At 37.9% G+C, this 21415-nt stretch overlaps 1 protein-coding gene across 9 annotated transcripts in view; it reads left to right on the top strand.

Annotated features, from left to right (window-relative positions):
• Alg9 (ALG9 alpha-1,2-mannosyltransferase) overlaps positions 1-21415 on the top strand; it is a 101326-nt gene that overhangs the window by 56404 nt on the left and 23507 nt on the right. For 8 of the 9 annotated variants that reach the window (XM_040285193.2, XM_078046982.1, XM_040285195.2 and 5 more), the window contains one exon: positions 9357-9487. In XM_040285193.2, coding sequence (XP_040141127.2) covers positions 9357-9487 — 131 coding nt within the window. Of the gene's footprint in view, positions 1-9356; positions 9488-19089; positions 19252-21415 lie in introns of those variants that run through there. The other variant, XM_013362376.4, reaches the window with a different exon arrangement.

Genomic DNA, 21415 nt, shown 5'->3' with positions numbered 1-21415 from the left:
GTACTTCTTTGCTTTTGCTCTTGTGTTCTCTCTAGTGATCCATTCTGTTTTTGCATCTTTTACCTATTTTTTCTGCCAAGTATGAATAGCAATTTCCAAAGCTTTTTCTGAGGCCTTCTCTTCCTTTTTGTTTCCTTCTCAACCTCCCTACCCTTTCACCTTTTCTTTTTTCCTTTACTTCCTCTCAGTTTTTCAAAAGCATTCTTGTGTCCATTTGCTAAATATATATTTACTTGGCACCTGTGGTGTGTTTTATACTGTACGAGGGTTTTGGAATATAGGAGTGAATGAGATAGGCACAGCCCCAGCCTTCATAGCATTTACAGTGAATTTACCAATTAATTCATAGATCGTAGTTGTGAAATATTTTGAGAACTACTGGTGGATGTAAGAACATGTAATTTGGCAATCTGTTATAGTTTAAGTGATCAGTGAAGTATTCCTTAAGGAAATCATTTTCAGCCAAGATCTGAAGTTGAGTAGGATTTGTGAGGTGGCAGCAGAGCATGTTCCAGAAAGCAAGTCCCTCTCAGTATTCTGGTCATATCTGTCCATTATTTGAATACACCATACTTCTTCCCACTTCACTAGGTGTGATATGCGAGTTACCATCTTTCCTCAATCCCACCTAAACTGATTCTTTACTGTAATCCCCTTTCTTCCCCAGTTCACTGAATTAAAACTTTTTGTGTCCTTGATTTCCTTTGAAATAGATTTGAGATTTTCTCTTTCTTCTTTATTTTTTGAGACAGGATCTCATTAAGTTGCCCAGCCTGTCCTCAAATTTATGATCCTGCCTCAGCCTCCTAATTAGGTAGGATTGTAGGTATATGCCACTGTGCCCAGTGAAGACTCAGTTTTTATCATTTTACTCCTTGGCTAAAAAACCTAGATTGCTGATGCACAAGATCCAGATTCTCCTCATTTGGGTCCTTCATTATCCTCCTCAGACTTTCCAGTTTTCTTTCTCAGCACACACCTTTTAGGATCAGCAGATATTCCTCTAGTTCCCCCTGTAAACCATGCTCATTTTGTCCTTTTTGCCTCTTCCTTTCTGTTCTCTCTCTAACTTTTATCACCATCTTCAGGAAAACCTTCTTTCCTTCTGTTGTTATTTCCAGTACTTGGGATCAACCCCAGGGCCTCACACTTGCTAGGCAAGTGCTCTACCACTGAGCCACATCAACAGCCCTTCAGGAAATCTTTTCAGCTGCGTGGCCCTCAGCAATCTCTTCTGTTCTGAACTAATTGCTCTTACTCAATAATGCTTACTCTCTCTTTCATATATGTTAATGTCATTTTCTGACCTAAATTATGAATTTAAGAATGGGGACTAGTCTTATATCAGTTTTGTATTCTTCAGTTTAGGATTCACCAAATAGGTACTTAATGCTTTGATGATGCCCACAGATTGATTTGATTTGATTTAGTGGTTATTAATTCATTTTTTTAAATATCATCTTTAAAAAAATCTTTTCATTTTTTAATGTGGTGCTGAGGATAGAGTCCAGTGACTCACATGTGCCAGGCAAGTGCTCTACCACTGAGCCATAACCCCTGCCCTATTAATTCATTTTTAACAAGGGACTGTGAGTGGCTAATGTTGTCACTTTTCTATCCTACATGTTGAGTTTAACTGAAATGAACAGTAGATACCAATCTAGATTGAAACAAGAAAATAATTCATTTTAGTGGGCTCTACTACTCCACGGTTATTTTCTACCAGTTAAATTCTCATATTTACAGAACCTGGCAAAAATTTCTTTTAATATTATAGCTATTTCTATAGTTCTTGAGTTTACAAGTTTTATTTAAATGATTTAATTTAAAGAAATTAAATTTATTTAATTTATCCTCATCACAACTTTTTTGAGTTAAGTGACATTATGTTCATTTTACATAACAAGAAATTGAGGTATCAAAAACATAAATAACGGTCACCCAGCTAGTTCATAGTAGAGCTCTGACCTGAATGTAGGCCCACTGACTTTAAACTCCTTTGCTAATAACCTTAGTATTCTTAATAAAGAACCTGCCCTACCAGGTGTAATAGTGCACATCTGTAATCCCAGTGATTACCTCTGGAGGTTAAGGTAGAGGATCACAAGTTCAAGGCCAGCCTTGGTAATTTAGTGAAACCCTGTCTCAAAATAAAAAAAAGTACTGGGGGATGTTGCACAGCACAGCACCCGGGTTCAATCCCCAGTACCAAAACAAAACAAAAAGAACTTGCCCTTGGGCTGGGCTGGGGATGGGGATGTAGTTCACTAGTAGAGGACTTGTCTAGCAGGTATGAAGTCCTGAGTTCTATCCATAGCCCTTGATCAGTAGTAGTACCTAACCATTGTCTTGTGAGGACCTTTGTCATTGTGTGTTTTAGTTTTTAGCAGCTTCTTCCCTGAAAGGATGATAAAGAAATTAATTTTTTTTAATGGGCTAGGGATCCCAATGATTTTGCCTTGGCATCTTTCTAAGACTTTAACTTAGAAAGAATTTATATGGAATTTACTTATCGATGAAGTGATGATTGAAGCCTAAACTGACTGATGTAGTTCAGTATTAATTAGATACTACCTATATCTCCAGTAGGCTGTGTACTCAGCACCAAATCTTGATGCCTGACTTTTTCTAGTCAAGTATTAAAATGTCTTACCAGGGCTCCTTCTGCAGAAGTGTCTATGAGTGAGACCATAAAAGTCTCTGCCTCTTGCTGGTTTTGTCTGATTACAGAGGAATGGCACTTGTAGAATTTAAAAACTTATTTTGTGTTCTTACAATGCTTAGGAGCTACAGAGTGGGTGTTCAGACAAAAAAGCCTACTTACTGAAGTGTTTATGCAAAGGATCATTTTTAGAGAGTTATGTGGAATGGAATTAGGTCTGACGTCAGTATTCCTTGTGTTTTCTCTCCCTTGGAGGAATAGCCCATATGTAGAGACAGATGTGAGACTTAAGTCTTTTTTACATATAAATAAAGCTGGAGAGAATGAGAACTTCACTGTAAAGTAGAAGTTAGGAAAGAAAACAGCTTATGTAAATGAGAGATGACCAAGTTTCTCTCTCTCTCTCTCTCTCTCTCTCTCTCTCTCTCTCTCTCTCTCTCTCTCTCTCTCTCTCTCTCTCTCTCTCGTACTGGTGATTGAACCCAGGATGTTTTACCAAATTATCAAGGCTGGCCTCAAACTTGGGATCTTCCTCCCTTTCTCCTGAGTTGCTGGGATTACAGGTGTGTACCACCATGCCCAGCTTCGAGTTTCTTCTAAATGCCCTTTTTTAAACCTTAAGTCATGTATAATCTATAAACTAAATGTGAAAAATATAAATGTACAGTATATCTATAATTTGATAACAATAGAGCAGATACTTATGTGACTATCACCAAGGTCAAATAATAGAACATTCTAACCTTCTAAAAGTTTCCTCTGTTAGTTCCTTTTGATCCCTTCCCACAACCACACTTTCAGTGGCAGTCTGCTGACTTTTATGGTGATAATTTCCTGCATTTATCTTTTGATTCACTACTTCATTATACATCCCTAAATGATTCAGTTAGTTTTGCCTGAATCATCCTATATTTATTCTTTTGTGTTTTGATCTATCACTTAATATTTGTTTTAATAATCATACTTGTTATTATATATATCTGTTCTTAGTAAAATATTTTATTGTACTAAAATTTATTTATTATTTTACTATTGATGAATGTTTGATTGTTTTCAGTCTGAGTCAACTACAAATAATATCACTTTGAACATTAGTGAACTCATCTTTTGGTGTAAGCATTTCTGTTGGCTATACTTGAGCTTGAACCATATGAAAACCATTTTTGTGGATCAAACATATATTGATCATATGGTATTACTGATCTTTAGATCACATCATATGATATAATGTCTAGATTTAGGTATTAAATAATTTCCTATGATTGTTGGATTTTAGTATATAAACATTCAATTTTAGTAGATTCTACCAAATAGTTTTCTAAAGACTTTGTATCAACTTAATCTCTTATCAGCAATGTATATATAATTGTTGCTCCACATTCTGGCCAATATTTGGTATTATAATTTTTCATTGTGGTTTTACTTTGCATTTTCTGGGTACTAATGAGATCAAGCACTTTTTCATTTGTTTTGGCTTTGGGGTACCTATTCAAATAATTTGCCGTTTATTTATTTATTTTTTTAGTTGTAAATGGATACAATACTTTTATGTTATTTATTTATTTTTATGTGATGCTGAGGATTGAACCTAGTACCTCATGTGTGCTAGACAGGCACTCTACCACCGAGCTATAGCCCCAGCCCTTATTTGACCATTTTTAAAGATTTGACTATATCTGATTGTTTAGCAAGAGTTCTTATATATTTTAGAAATAAATACTTGATGGTTAAATGTTGCATATATCTGCTCCTGTCCTATGCTCATCTTTTCTCTCTCTTAATGGTACCTTTTGATGAACAAATATTCCCAATTTTAATATTATTTCCAAGAAGTTTGATTTTGTTTTTTTCTCTTTTAAGTCTACAGTCCATCTAAAGTTGACTTTTGTGTGTGGAGTGAGGTTGAAGTTAGGTTCCATTTTCCCCTGATGAATATTCAGTTATGCCAGCACCAGTTCACAAAAGGACTGCCCTCTCCCCACTGCTTTCTGGCATTTGTCTGCCATAAATTAGGGTCTCTGTATGCCTGCATGCTAAGCTGTCTATTCTGTTTCATTGGTCTAGTCCTGAATCATTAACTTACTGTCATAATTACTATAGCTGTATGGTAAGAAAGCCTCTCATCTTATTTTTCCCCCAGTTCCTCAAACAAGTTTAATCCTATATAATTCCAAGACATTTTCTTTTTTTAAACAAATCTACACAGGAAACATGATTTTTAAATATAAACAATAACTTAAATGCCCTATCTTGACTACATGGAAAGCGTGTGGCATCTTTGCTGAGTCTGAAAGGAGGGCTGCCCAGATGACTCGTGAGAGGAGGTTAAGAGGAATCTCTTCCTAGGACCTTGGTATTGTGAGGGCCTTCCTGTGCCTATTCCTTGGGACACAAGGCAAACCTTCTTCCTTGCAGGTGAGTGCAGTCCAGGAGCGATCAAGTCCATCATCTTTTTTCCTGAGTGCAGATGTTCTTGTTGAAACTGCCAAGCTGGGAGGACTGCTTCATAGCCCTCCCTCTTGTAGTCAGAGACGGTGTAGTCTGTGAGCTGCACCCACCAACTGATGGCAAGGGCTGCTGCTCTCCTGCCACTTTATGACTGCACACATACCATGTGCCCTGCAGCATATAGTAGTTATGCACATAGTAGTTATGAAATGAATGGACATAGTAGTTATGAAATGAGTGGACCTGGGCCCCCAGCAGTGCACCCAAACCCATTCACTGAACTGACCCTGTAGGCAGGGGCCTGCCTCAGCCTCTGCTGTCACCCAAAGCTGTGTTGTTCTGCTTATAGTGCAGGGAGGAGAACAGCCAGGGATCACTTTTTTTTTTTTAGTACTGGGGATTAAAGCCAGAGGCACTTTACCACCAAGCTACATCCCAGCCCTTTTTATTTTTATTTTTTTGAGACAGGGTCTTACTAAGTTGCTAAATGCTGGCTTTGAATTTGCAATCCTCCTGTCTCAGCCTCCTAAGCCAGAGATCACTTTTCATGACAAGATGCTGCAACTGGCCATGGTCAAGTTTTGGGTGTTGAGGCTAAAGTGCCTGGTGGCCTAGGAGAATCTCCCAAGGGTCCCTGGCCTTCAAGCCTCACTCCTTTCAGATCAGAAGCTGAGCCATAGACTGGAGAGAGAGGATTTAGGCTGGCCTCAGCCCTCCTCTGGCCCGCAAGCTGCTCCTATGATGTTATTCTCTTATTCTTTTTTAAGAATGCCTTGGCTATTATTCTTCTGCATTTCCATGTATGTTTCAGAATTAACATGTAAAGTTTCATGCTGGGTTTCTCCCGACTAAAACGCTCAGGGGTCACTCCAGGTAAACTGGGCTAACTGGGCTATGCAAAATAACCACACAAGAGACACAAATACCTTTTTCTTTGGGGTCACTGTGATGGCTCCTCTGACCTTAAGGGTCCACTGGAAGAGAGAGAGAGCATCGCGTTGACCCCCTTTTATTGAGGAGAAGCTATTCAAATGAGGCAAGGGGTCAGGTTTCAGGGGGCTGAGTCTATCTTCATGATGTCCACTGTCAGCAGGATGATTGACACCTGGGTAGGCCACACCCAAGGGCACAGTAAGAGAAGGGGATGCACACAAGCCACTTCCATGGAAGATTCTATCCTAAACAGAGCAAGGGGTTATATTTCAAAGGAACAGGTGAGCATAGCTCCACCCATGCGGCTGTAGCAAGACATACCCATGCACGAGACACCGACCCTCGAACCCAAGAAGGGTGGGGAAAGCTCTGCCACATTTCTGTGACTGAGTGCCTCAGCACCCAGCCAGGGAGTGTGACCCAGTCACATGTGAGGTTGGTCTCCCACAGTTTCACAAGTCTGTGGGAATTTCAGTTGTTTATAATCTACCAATTTATTTAGAATTGACATCTTTATAATAGTTTTAGTCTAGGAATAAGGTATATCCATTAATAAGTTCTACTTTATTGCTTCTCAAACATTTTTCGAGATAATATTTGTTTATATATATATATATATATATATATATATATATATATATAATATATATATATAAAACCTTACCATTTTAAGTGTATAATTTGGTGATTTTTATTACATTAATAATATTGTGCAACTATCACTAATTTCTAATTTTAGAATATTTTCATCACCTCTCTTTCCTGAGAAAACCCATACCTATTAAACTGTCATTCCCCCAGTCACTAGAGACCTCTTCTTTCTGTCTTAGAGGATTTGTCTCTTCTGGACATTTCATGAAAATGAAATTATTTAATACTGGCCTTTGGTGTCTGATTTCACTTGTAAGTGTAATGTTTTTAAAGTTCATCCATGGTGTAGTATATATCAGAATTGTATTCCTTTTTATGGGAATACTATTGTTTTGTATGGATATCTCACATTTTAATTATGTGTATATACCACATAAAGTTATCAGCTGATGATCATTTGTCAATGAAATTTCATAATGTTTTTAACAGAGCAGTCTCCCGTCTTTTATTATATTTTCAAATTCTTGTAAATTATACTGTTATAAACTTTAGTTTATTGATGTATACAAGAATATATGATTTTGATTTTTATATCCTGTGAGTGTAAAGTTTAATAAACTGTATTAATAATTGCAGAAAGTTGCTGGGTTCAGTGGCATGTGCTATAACCCCAGCTTTTCTGGGCACTGAGGCAGGAAGATCACTTGAGTCCAGGAGTTGAGTTCAAGACCAGCTAGGGCAACATAGAGAGACCCTGTCTCAAATCCAGAAATATTCTCTAGATTCTTCTGGACTTTATATATATCAGTCATATCATAATGAACGAGTTTTGTTTCTTTCTTTTCTATGTTTTCTCCCAGTTGCTTCTTTCTTTAAAAGAAGACAGGTTAATGCTGCCTAGAACCTCTAGCATGATGTTGAACAGAGCAGTGATAGCAAGTAGCTGTGACTTATTCCTAATCCCAAAGGAAAAGCTTCAACTTTTCACCACTAAATATGAGATTTGCTATAGATCTATTTGTGTTTTAGGTGGTCTCTATTTTAGCTGAAGGCTGACAAACTGAAAGGGCTTTCTGGTGTCAGTTTTTGTATGTTTTTGTGGTGCTAGGGATTGAACTCAGGTCCTTGAACATAGTAAGCAAACATTTTAACACTGAGCTATACTACAACATCAGCTCTGTATTTTTAAAGGAAAATTTAGATGAGCTCCTTAGAAAACTTTGCCTGTGATTCAGTTTTTTCAATCTTGAGATATGGCTTTTGAAGTCATACTGACCTAGTTCCAAATATGGCTCTGCTATATGCTCATGATTTTGTGAGGAATATCCTTTTAGGCAGAAACTGTCATATTTATTTGTTACTGCATCCTTAGTTCTAATTTAATGTCTGATACATCACAGGTACTTAAAATGTGTATGTTAACAATATGAAGTTAATTTGTCTGAGTCTTGACTATCTTACTTATAAAATTGGAATAATTCCTTATAGGCTTCATTATGATTATTTAAAAATAATATATGTAACATAGTTGGCATGTAAAAAGCATAGAAATGATTAGTTTCCTTGAGATTTAATTTTCTTTAACTGATTATATTAGTAATCTGTTTTCCATCTTTAGGAAAGAAGTTTCTCCTAGAAACTTTTTTAAAAAACTTTTTTTTTTAAATTTTTTATTTTTTTATTGGTTGTTCACAACATTACAAAGCTCTTGACATATCATATTTCATACATTAGATTGAAGTGGATTATGAACTCCCAATTTTACCCCAAATGCAGATTGCAGAATCACGTCGGTTACACATCCACAATTTTACATAATGCCCAATTAGTAATTGTTGTATTCTGCTACCTTTTTAAAAAACTTTTTAAAAACTTAAAATGTTTAAAAATTCTCCTGTGGTTGCTAAATATTCTGATGGCTTAGAGATGAGAGGGAGAATATGATTCTAATTTGAAATGAACTTTTTAAGAACAGAAGAAACCTACAGATGGTGTAGTATGATCCATTGAATTAGTCAATTTTGTGAAAAACATAGTACCAACCTGCTTTTAAATGAATATATTAATATTGTACTATGAGTTCTGGTGAATTCATATTGTTTGCAACTAAATGACTCTAGTTCTGCTAAAACATATTTTTCATAATCCTCTTCACCCATGCAGTTCTGATATCTCAGTTGTACTAAACTTTTGCTGCAGGAACAGTTCTGATGTCTTGGTGTCAATTATGTTGACTTTTCAAAGGAGATGATACACATGATATTGCTATACCATTCATGAGGTACAGTGTATCCTTCATGGCTCTGTCAGAAGTGTCAGGCTTCCTCACATATTAGCTTTTGGATTTAGTCATGCCCTTTTGTTGTCTGGAATAGAGGTGATAGATTGGAATGGGGCAACAGTAATCGGAAAGGAGGTTTTCCAGAAGTAGCTTGTAGACTCAAGATGACTTCAAAAGTATCTGTGGGACTAGAGGGATTTAAGAAGCCAAACTATAAACAGACCACCTAAAGCTTACATACATGTTTCCCCCCCAACCAGTAATCTAAATAATACCCTTCCACTCCTATTTAAGTGAAGAAAGCACAGGTTACATTGTCTGAGGGCATGACTGTTTGTTCCTCTAAAACCTTCTGGAAATTCTTAGGATTGTAATTAATGTTCCCTACCCTGCAGGGACCTTTGCAATTACTGATGAAAAGTTGGCCTTTCTCCATTTCAGATTGACATCAGCAAATGTCATTATTTAGTGGATTTGGACACCATGAGAGAAACACTGCGGGAGCCGAAATATTTATCCAATCGGGAAGAATGGATCAGCTTGGCCCATAGACCGTTCCTTGATGCTTCTAGGTATGTGGCTTTAATCCTAAGAGAAATACTAAGAACAATAGGGTGAAAAATAGATTATAGGATTAAATAGCTACCTCAGTCATCCAGGACTGGAAGTTATCATTTCTTTTTTTAAAAAAATGTTTTTGTCATTTCCTGAGAAATCTAAGAATGCTCTTTTTCAAGGCACCTGGATACAAAGTATACTGAGGTATCATTCAGATGAAAGGCTTCTAAGTAATGCAGACGGGTCTACTGTGGAAAACTCAAATAAATCAGTGTTCAATACTGATTATTTTTGGTAAACAACTTAAGCTACGTAAACTGAGAGTATTCTGACACTATTAGGAAGATTGTGTCCTTGAGAAACTAGAGGTTCATGTCTATAATTTTCAGTTTCAAATCTCAGTCAGCATTGGGATAGGTCGTATTAGATCTTAAATACAGACACCAAATAGACCAGGGCTTGTTTGACTCTTCAGAAAGGTCTCAGAATGAATGATAGGAGATCAGGAGATTCAGGTGTAGGAGTGAAGGGAATGGTGATTTGGTGGTTTGGAGATGGACAGGAGAAACATACAATAAATATAATAAGACATAAATTATATAGTATATTAGAATATGATAAATGCTAAGGGAAAAGATTAGCAAGTTCAAAGGACTGAGAGTTAACTAGAGCTAAAGGCTACATACACCTTTAGCTACATGGTTAGCGTAGGCTTCACTGAAAAGATGGTATTAAAACAAAACCTTTGAACAAGGGAGGAAGGAAGGCATGTGGGTATCTGGTGGAAAAGCTGTGAAAAGACTTTGGTGAGGAAGCAACAATAGGAGGTTAGTGAGGCTGGAGCTGAGCAGGAGTGGGGAATGACAGGCTCTGTGGCCAGGGTGTATTTTTCTAGTTATGTATAGCTGTAGCCACACTAGTAAGGCACAGATTAGGTAAACTTAACAGGGTTGATTTTTTTTTTTAAATACAACTTTATTGAAGTATAATATATAAGCCATTTTTAGTGTACAACTAAATAATTATTAGTATTAGTAAATTCATCAAATTGTATAATCATTACCACAATTGACTTTTATTATTTTAAAAACCATTTTACTTACTTTTATCTTTGTGTGGTGCAGGGAATGGCACTTGGGATTTGATTGGCTGGGCAAGTGCTCTACTGCTAAACTACAGCCTCAGTCCTAAAATTCTATTTAACAACATTTTCATCTTCCAGTAAGATCTATTTTTCCCACTCCAAATACCAGGGATCTATTTACTGTTTACATATATTTGGCTTTTCTGTATTTTTTGTTTTCCAAGGTTCTGAGAATGGAACCCAGGGCCTTGCATATGCTAGGCAAGTACTCTACCATTGAGCTACATTCCCAGCCCCTACTCAGCATGTTTTTGAAGTCCATATGTATTATAGCAAATATCATAAATTTTCCCTTTTTTGGGGCTGGGGATGTGGCTCGAGCGGTGGCGCGCTCGCCTGACATACGTGCGGCCCAGGTTCGATCCTCAGCACCACATACAAACAAAAGATGTTGTGTCCACCAAATAGTAAAAAATAAAAATTAAAAAAAAAATTTCCCTTTTTATTGCTTAATCCTATTATTATTTACTTCTAAATCATGAATATACAAGTTAATGGACATTTAGATTGTTTGTATTTTGGGACTATTATGAATAATACTGCTGTTATGATTAATATGTGCACATTTCTGTATATGGGTTTGGATTTATTTTTTTATTTTTATTTTTTGAGAGGAGAGAGAGAGAGAGAGAGAGAGAGAGAGAGAGAATTTTTAATATTTATTTTTCAGTTCTCGGCGGACACAACATCTTTGTTGGTATGTGGTGCTGAGGTTCGAACCCGGGCCGCACGCATACCAGGCGAGCGCGCTACCGCTTGAGCCACATCCCCAGCCCCTGGGTTTGGATTTTAGTCAAGAAAATTTAACAAGCAGGTGTGGTAATGCACACCTGTAGTCCCAGACACTTGGAAAGCTGAGGAAGGAGGATCACAAGTTCAAGGCCAGCCTTGGTAACTTAGTGAGACCCTGTCTCAAATTTTTTTTTCCCATTTGGTATAGGGTATTGAACTCAGGCACTCAACAATTGAGCCATATCCCCAGTCCTATTTTGTATTTTTAATTTAGAGACAAGGTCTCACTAAGTTGCTTAGTGCCATGTGTTGCTGAAGCTGGCTTTGAACTTGCAATCCTCTTGTCTCAGCCTTCCCAGCTGCACCACTGAGCCCAGCCCAGCTTTCAAAATACAATTTTTAAAAAATAGCTGGGGTTATAACTTGGTGGTAAATGCACCTGGATTCGAGCCCTAGTACTGCCAAAAAAAAAAAAAATTAACAAAGTGTGAGAGGGGACAGAGAAGTTGATTTATGCAGGGAAATGATTTAATGAGTGGTATTGCCTTAACTTGGCAGCAAGAGATATGGCAGAGGGCATTTGGGTGGGTGAGAGACAATGAAAGGTGTTGAGATGTGGGATGCTCAAAACAAATTGGGGTAGCAATAGATGTGAGCTGGAAGAGTGATGCAGCAGTGATGGTGTGAAGCTCTGTACCTCACCCGTGTTCTTGCTGTCTGGCTTTTTTTTTTTTTTTTTTTTCCTGTAGGACTTGAGATAGGTAAGAGCCTTTAGTTTTCAGTTGAGACCTGAGTTTGGAAAGATGGCTAGCTCTGAGGGAACAGCAACTCCCAGACAGTTCTCAGTTCTGGTGAACTGAGAAATGCCTTCAGAGGGGTTTTATTTCTCATAAATTGTACTCAGGGCTTCATTTTCATGACCTATGCTAAAGTCATTGGCTTGCAACTTGAAGAGGCATGGTTCACATAGAGGTGAGCAGAGCACAGTGAAGACAGTGTGGGGTTTGAACCTGTGAATTTACTCCTGGCCACTTGCTTCTAGTACCTCTCTCTGATTCCCAAATTTCCTCATCAGTTTAACAGAATTAACAATATTTTATCTACTTTATGGGGTTGTTGTAAGTATTAAATGATCGAGGAAAAATGAAAGTGCTTTTAAATTCTAAAGTATTATAGAAATGTCAGATCTTTCAATTAATTAGCAAGCTGCCTAGGGTTCCAAAATTATGCTGATTTTCTTTAAATTTCTCTTCCTCAGTTTTTCCTGCTATTTATTCGTCTAACTACAGAAACAGCAGGATCCTACAGTCCCCTGCCACAGCAATTTTTATTGCCAGCACCATGACATCTCATGTTGCTTACTTTGGACCAATTAAGTTAGATGGTACTGTCAGAATCTGTAAGCCTCAGAGCTGTCACACTGAGGTTGTGTGTGCAGTGCTTTGGGATACATGATCCCCAAATGCCTCAAACCTATTCACTAGGGCTGTTAACATTTTCTCTGTCTTCTAGAAATGATGGCTTTGTACTTGAGCAATTTACATAACAAGGAGAAATAATGGTACCTTCCAGATGAAATGATCACTCATGTTTTAGACTTTAGATCAGATGGGGCAAAAGACCTGCCTATTCTCTAGCTCTTTCTTTGGAATGGGCAAGGTTTTAGTAAGCTTGTGCATATAGTCACCTGGTTTCTTCAGAAATGTAAGTAGATTGATTTCTCAAATGTTTAAGTCCCTAAAACCTTTTTTTTTTTTTTAAAGAGAGAGTGAGAGGAGAGAGAGAGAGAGAGAATTTTTAATGTTTATTTTTTAGTTCTCGGCAGACACAACATCTTTGTTGGTATGTGGTGCTGAGGATCGAACCCGGGCCGCACGCATACCAGGCGAGCGCGCTACTGCTTGAGCCACATCCCCAGCCCAAGTCCCTAAAATCTTAATCTGCTTTCTTTATGTTCGTTTCTTTGAGATAATTTTTTCTATATTCCATTGTTCATCTGTCTTTCTATTCATCATCCATCCAGTCAGCAGATGTTTATAGTATACTGGCAGGTTCTATGATGGATCACTGGTAGATGGTGATGATCAGTATACACCCAAGTTCTTGTCCTCTTGAACCCTACAATATAATGAAAAGGCTGGCATTATTAGATAGATAGTTATACAAATCAACATGGAATTATCAAATGTGTTAAGTGCTTAAAGGACATGTACTGGGTGCTGTGGGAGGAGTGAGCAACAGGGAGGTGCCAGAGTCTCTTGTTAAGTTCTTAAGCCAGCTGGTTAAGCTGGTTTGGAAATCAGAAAGTCTTCATTGAGTATCTATTATGTGTGTCTTGCCACAGAGCTAGATTAAACCTAAGGGTGCTAAACCACTGAGCTACAAACCAACCCCTTTTATTTTTTTATTTGAGACAGGGTATTGCTAAGTTGCTTAGGGCCTTGCTAAATTGCCGAGGCTGGCTTTGAACTTGTGATCCTCCTGCCTCAGCCTCCTGAATCCCTGGGATTATAGGCATGTGCCATCACACCTGGCAGAGCTAGATTCATAAAAATATGTAAAAGAGGTAATTACAGACACACTTTGCTCTTGAATAGCACTCAATGTGGGAATACTTACATTTATGAAAGCAATTTGAAAATAGTGCTCAAAGCCAGGTTCAATGGCATATACACTTATAATCCCAGCTACTCAAGAGACTGAGGCAGGAGAACTACAAGTTTGAGGGAAGTCTGGGCAACTTAGACCCTGTCTCAAAATTAAAGAAAAAAAGATCTGGGACTGTAGCTCTAGGTTCAGTCCCCACTACCAAAAAAAAAAAAAAAAAAAAAAGAGAGAGAAAGAAAGCAAAATAGTACTAAGGCCATAGAAATGCCAAATCATGTGCTAGAACTTCAAAGGAAGAAGATGCAAAGGAAGTTAGAGAACACCAAGAGGGCTTCCTGAAGGAGATGGTACTTGAGCTGAGACATAAAGGAAATGCAAGATAAGTGTTGGTGGTAAAGAGGTAAGACTCACTTATTTAATTCAAGTAGAGGAAATCATGAGTGTGGATGTAAAGAAACCTCTTGGATGAGGGACCTGAGGATGAGTTTAATATACCTCTTTTACTGGTTTGAATTTGCTTTTGTGTAATCTGTAATATATCATTCAAATCAGAACTCTTTTGAAAATAAAAAAAAAAAAAGCTCTGTCTTGGGCAGATAGATATAGATGATTTCTGCTTTATTTTTTTTAAATTTTTTTTATTGTTCAAAACATTACAAAGCTCTTGACATATCATATTTCATACATTAGATTCAAGTGGGTTATGAACTCCCATTTTTACCCCAAATACAGATTGCAGAATCGCATCGGTTACACATCCACATTTTTACATAATGCCATATTAGTAACTGTTGTATTCTGCTACCTTTCCTATCCTCTACTATCCCCCCTCCCCTCCCCTCCCATCTTCTCTCTCTACCCCATCTACTGTAATTCATTTCTCTCCTTGATTTTTTTCCCATTCCCCTCACAACCTCTTATATGTAATTTTGTATAACAATGAGGGTTTCATTCCATTTCCATGCAATTTCCCTTTTCTTTCCCTTTCCCTCCCACCTCATGTCTCTGTTTAATGTTAATCTTTTTCTCCTGCTCCTCCTCCCTGCTCTGTTCTTAGTTGCTCTCATTATAACAAAGAAGATATTTGGCATTTGTTTTTTAGGGATTGGCTAGCTTCACTTAGCATAATCTGCTCTAATGCCATCCATTTCCCTGCAAATTCCATGATTTTTGTCATTTTTTAGTGCTGCGTAATACTCCATTGTGTATAAATGCCACATTTTTTTTATCCATTCATCTATTGAAGGGCATCTGGGTTGGTTCCACAGTCTAGTTATTGTGAATTGTGCTGCTATGAACATTGATGTGGCAGTATCCCTGTAGTATGCTCTTTTAAGGTCTTCAGGGAATAGTCTGAGAAGGGCAATAGCTGGGTCAAATGGTGGTTCCATTCGCAGCTCTCCCAGGAATCTCCATACTGCTTTCCAAATTGGCCGCACCAATTTGCAGTCCCACCAGCAATGTAGAAGAGTACCCTTTTCCCCACATCCTTGCCAACACTTGTTGTTGTTTGACTTCATAATGGCTGCCAATCTTACTGGAGTGAGATGGTATCTTAGGGTGGTTTTGAATTGCATTTCTCTGACTGATAGAGATGGTGAGCATTTTCTCATGTACTTGTTGATTGATTGTATGTCCTCCTCTGAAAAGTGTCTGTTCAGGTTCTTGGCCCATTTGTTAATTGGGTTATTTGTTTTCTTATTGTTTAATTTTTTGAGTTCTTTGTATACTCTGGATATTAGGGCTCTATCTGAAGTGTGAGGAGTAAAAATCTGTTCCCATGATGTAGGCTCCCTATTTACCTCTCTTATTGTTTCTCTTGCTGAGAAAAAACTTTTAAGTTTAAATAAGTCCCATTTGTTGATTCTTGTTATTAACTCTTGTGCTATGGGTGTCCTATTAAGGAATTAGGAGCCCGACCCCACAATATGTAGATCGGAGCCAACTTTTTCTTCTATCAGACGCAGAGTCTCTGACTTGATATCAAGCTCCTTGATCCATTTTGAGTTAACTTTTGTGCATGGCGAGAGAAGGGGATTCAGTTTCATTTTGTTGCATATTGATTTCCAGTTTTCCCAGCACCATTTGTTGAAGATGCTATCCTTCCTCCATTGTGATTTCTGCTTTAAAGTGACAAAAGAAAGAGGCTTGTCCTAAAAAGGGGCAAGAGAATGAAGCATAGAGATGTAGTTTCTTTGTGCATAGTCCATGCTTACTATATGGATTTGACCATAATTTATTTACTTATTTTTTTCATTATTTTTTATTGGTTATAATTATACATGATAATGGAATTCATACCTGCACATGATATAATAATATAATTGGGCCTAGTATTTCCCCCTTTCCTCTTTTTCCTCCTCCCTCCTTCTAGGTTTTATTTGTTGACATCACTTATTGTTGGAGCCTAGATTGGGTCTCAGGTGTCTGAAAGGGAAGCAATCAGCATAGATAGAAAACAGTCCCAGCACACTAAAAAAATAAAATAAAAAAAAAATCCTACTCTCAAGTGTGTGTTATTGAAGATTTCTTGCCAGGGAGAAGCAACCTAAAGATTATTAGGGTAGTTTTATGATTGGGGCAGACTTAGGAATTCCAAAAATTAGTAAATATGTGAAGAAGCTTATTTTTTGTTATTGTTGTTGTTGTTGAACTTATTATAAGATAAGGCGGCGTTTGCTGGTGAACCCATGGAGAGTCAAGTTAAAGGTAAAGTAAAGCTACAAGGTATCTGCCCATTTGGGAGAATGACAGCTCAGCTTCTCCTTCACTTCTTTTCCTAATTGGCTTTTTTGCTTTATCAGAGGCTTAGGAGGGACACAAGACACTATTAGCTTGAGAGAAGATCTAGGAATAAGATCTCAAAAATTAGTTTTTAGTCTCCACTCACAAATAGCTGATTCTAGAGCCATATTTTCCTCTCCTTGGGTTTGCTATGTCTGTGTCTGGCTAATTTTTATCAAGGATTATGAGATTCCTAGGATATGGGGTCTAAACTAACTGGTAGTATCACTTTTTATACTGGACATATTTGTCACTCTATGGCCATCTCATATTATATACTTTCTAAAATAAGAGAGGATTTTTGTCTTTCTTTGAACCATGATATAATTGCTACTTGTATGAAATAGCTTGACAAGTGGGCGGTTATAATGCCTACTCTGAGATTCCCCAGAGACACTGAAGGGAGAAGATAGCAATAAATTACCAGCTTGGTGGTGGGTTCCTTTCTGAATGTGGTAAGAATGTTGGGCTGTGGGAACCTGGTGGGAAGTGCCTCTCCAGGATGTTGGAGCTGGCCTCCTGAGCAGCAGGGTGTGTGTGTAGCTCTGGAACAAGTTGAGAGGCCCTGCTATTGCTTTGCACAGCCACTTCCTACCCACTGTTTCCTCCTTCATTATAGGTCCCTTTTGTCATGTTTGCTGTGTTTTCACCTGTGGTCTTGGGGTTGTGAGATTTTATACTTCCCTATTTTAGAGCATGTTAACCTTATCTAATTGAATTTTATGCTTGCCTGATTAGAGACTTTAGACAATTTTGGGGGACTTACACAGGACAGGATTTCAAAGCCCTCCATATTTGTCATTATAGGTGAAGATCAGATGTAAAAAAGGAGAAGTCAGACCCCTCAGCTGATATGGTAGGAGAAGGGTCTCTTCTAGTGAAAGGACCTACACCCCAGCAAGGTTGGGAGTGTGCTGATAATATGCTGCTTATGTTCTTTCAGTGCCAAGCACAGAATTCACAGTGGTCACTGAACTTTAGCTGCTCTGGAGAATTTTTACTAAGACCATGGCTCTAGTTTTAACCTCCAAGAAGAAGTAGAAGGCTTAAAGATCCCATGAAACCTGTGCCCTTAATTTTTGTCCTATTCCATAGGGTGGTCTGGTTAATGGAAGCCATTATCGCTGCTAACCCCTCAGCTCTGGCTAAGCAGAATCATTTATTTCTGGAAGATAGTAAGACCACTGGAGTAATAGCAATAAGAGTAAATTATGTATGTATAATATATCACAAATAAATTCTACTGTCATGTATAACTAAAAAGAACAAATTTAAGAAGTTTAAAAAAGAGTAAATTATGTTCTAGTTATTGCACTATAACAATTATCTAAACCTATTGGTACAACACAATAGTTTATTATAATAGTTTTTTCTTTTGGTTCTGGGATTTGACTGGACTTATCTAGCCAGTTCCCACTCAGGGTCTCTTATGCATTGGCTAACAGATGATGGCCAGGTTTGGAGACATCTTAGAAGCTTCCTTACCCACACTTCTGGTAGTTGATGCTGCCTCTTAGATAGATCTCAGCAGGGGTGTTGACCAGAATCCCTCATACATGAAGCTTCTCCATGTGATCTGGGCTTCATTGCAGCATGGTATCTAACTTCCAAGGGGAAGTACTCAAGAGCTGTATAGTTTTTATGACCTAGCTTTGGAAGTCACGCAACATCACTGCTGACTCATCCTATTGGTTGGAAGCTAGCCACAGGAATAATTCATGTTCAAGGGGAGAGAAATTGGAAGTCTCCTATTTATGGGAGAAGTGTCAAAGAATTTATGGATATGTTTTAAAATTACCATAGTTTTTTAAATGCTGTTCTCCTTCCAAAATAAATAATTTTTCCATTAAAGGTGATTTCTTAAAAATAGGCATAAGGTGTACAAGATTGTCGGACAGGCTGTTTCCTTCTGCAACTCAGGTGGAAAGGGAGATGACACCCTGTGACATCTATGAATTTGGTTGTAGGCCAAGGTTTTTTTAATATTTATTTTTTAGGTGTAGATGGACACAACACAATGCCTTTATTTTTATGTGGTGCTGAGGATCAACCCCTGGTCCCTCCCATGCTAGGCAAGCGCTGTACCGCTGAGCCACAATCCCAGCCCATGCAGGCCAAGTTTGACATGCTTCCAGTGGTGTTTCAATCCTTTAGGTAGCATTAATTCTCCTGAGAAATAATTTAAGTGCACTTGTGTTTTCCTCACTGATGCCAAGAACACTGAGAAATAGTAAGAAAGACGATACCAACATTTCTGTATTTTTGTACTTCTTTATCAGCTTATTATTCTCTTGTGCTTACTGTTTCATTATTGTTTCTTGGCTTTTTCTCTTTTTTCTTCACCCCCAGGTGCTTTCCTGAGACCCTTCATCTGGCAGTTTCCCCATGCTAGATTTGTCTTCAAGACACATTAGTGTTTTGCTCAGTATATTATTCAGTTGCTTAATCATTGAGATCTATTGACATTTTAGAAAGAATAAAAAGAATAAACATTGTTTTTATTCTCCTGAAGACTTAGTCTGCTTTCTTATTGTTGTGAAATTCATTCTTTAGAAAGAGGCCGTCTGCAGGCCACCTGGGTTCCAAGTCCATGCTATAGAGACTCAAGTTTTGAAGACATTGTACATAGTGTACAGATTTTTAAGACTGCTACTGCTTTTAACTAGTAGGCTAAGTGTCTGGAAGCATTAGAATCTTTGTTCTAGGTTTCTTGAGAACATAGATGATCAACATCTAATAGTAATTCTTTACAGCATGTTTTAGGGTCTTAGAAAATATTTAAATATGTATTGATCATTTATTGTAGTTCACATTCTTTTTGGGGGGGAGGGGAGACCAAGGATTGAACCAGGGGCACTCAACCACTGAGCCACATCCCCAGCTCTTTTTATGTTTTATTTTGAGACAGGGTCTTGCTAAGTTGCAAAGGGCTTCCCTAAATTGCCGAGGCTGGCTTTGAACTCAAGATCCTTCTGCCTCAGCCTCCAGAGCTATTGGGATTACAGGCATGCACCACTGCACCTGGTAGTTCACATTCTTAAAACTGCATTTATATTAGAATAAAAAGGAAAAAAAATGTGAACCAGGGATTTCTTAAGAAGTGTCAGGTGTCCTTATTTAGTAAAATAAAGATCATTGAATTATTTTAAAGTATATCTATTGTTTATTTCTTCTCTGTAGAACTTTGGCCCCTGAGTCATTTACTTGATGTGACTTCCAGAGGTTCTTCTGTTTTTCATATAGAGGTAGCCCAAATGAGGGTCCAAAAAGAAGGAGGAGAGACCCTCTGAATGCTGTTGGGCATCTTCTCTACAGGAATGATGAATGGAGCATATGCCATCTATATCTTTCAGTAGCAATCACTGAGAAAAACGCTGGAAAATAGCGTTTCCCCAGCAATTGTGGTGAGACTGAGGTCAGAAAATATCCAGTTGTCTAATAGCAATCCTTTTTCCATTTTCTGCTTCTGAACACTGGCTCAAGGTGACGGGTCAAGAGGTTATGATGTTATGCCCAGTGTTGATCAGGGCCACAACTCAGCAGAGTGATTCACTCTGGATTCCAGTGCTGCAGTGCCATGATCCCAATTTGTGCCTCAGCAACATTCCTACTCATTACACATATGGATCCTTGGAGGCTACTCCAAATAGTCAAAACTGAGAATATATTCTTTGAATAACAAGAGTTTTTGTATATGCCTGCTGAAAATAAAGTCACACTGGTCAAATTGGTAATGATGACTCAGCAAATTCTATGTAAACCCAAATCTGGAGAAGGTTACCTGACCAAAGGCAGTGGTATTTTCTTTGCTAACAGACTCTTCCCATATTTCACTTGCACTCTTACATCCCATGGGCTACCACAGCTCCCCCTCCACTCCACACATACTGCAGGCACCTGCTTTACTCTGCCCACCTAATGGTTATAGTACCAAGTTGTTTGGGAGGAAAATATAAATAATATCATTGGTTTTGAAATTTCTTTTTCCTTGTGGAAGATGAATATTTCAAGAAAGGAGAGGGGAGTAAGCCAGATGTTCTAAGAGTCAGGGCATATTATGTTGTTCACAGAATAATGCTGAGCACTTTCTATGGCAGTAGATAGGTAAAGTTCTGTGCTCAGGGAACGGGAGTTCTAGTGGAGTAGAACATATAACAAGTCACTCCCATGTCTATTTTCTTTTGAGGAACAGGGTTAGAAGTCCCTCTGCTCTTACTGCCATTAGTGTTATGTCCCTCATCCCGTTTTCTGTTAAATACTATTAAGAACAATCATATTTTTGCTCCTCACCAACTTTTTGAGCAATTTTTAAATTGTTCAATAAGAGACAATAGGTTGTCTACGGCTAAGTCTTGAAGGATTTCTGAGATTATCTGAAGAAGTGAAAGTAGCTGTGAAAGGTCTCTCACTTTGCTAAGCACAAAAGAATACAGAGAGAAAACCAACTTAAAAAAAAAAAAAAAGCCCCAGCCGGAAAGAGAACTGGCAATAGGCCTGTGTACATGTTTATTGGGGATATTGATGTTTTAATGAATGGATGGATAGATAGATTTAGCTTTTCTAAATGACAAATTGCCCCAGCATTTCCTTTTGTGCTTGCTGAACTGGTGACATCAGGAACTGGCAGCCAATCTTCCATTGAGGTCAGCAAGTGCAGATTTAAATCTCCACAGCA

The sequence above is a fragment of the Ictidomys tridecemlineatus genome, chromosome 4, assembly GCF_052094955.1.
Source record: "Ictidomys tridecemlineatus isolate mIctTri1 chromosome 4, mIctTri1.hap1, whole genome shotgun sequence".
In the NCBI taxonomy this organism is placed as follows: Eukaryota; Metazoa; Chordata; class Mammalia; order Rodentia; family Sciuridae; genus Ictidomys; species Ictidomys tridecemlineatus.
This window is presented reverse-complemented; position numbering and strand designations above follow the sequence as displayed.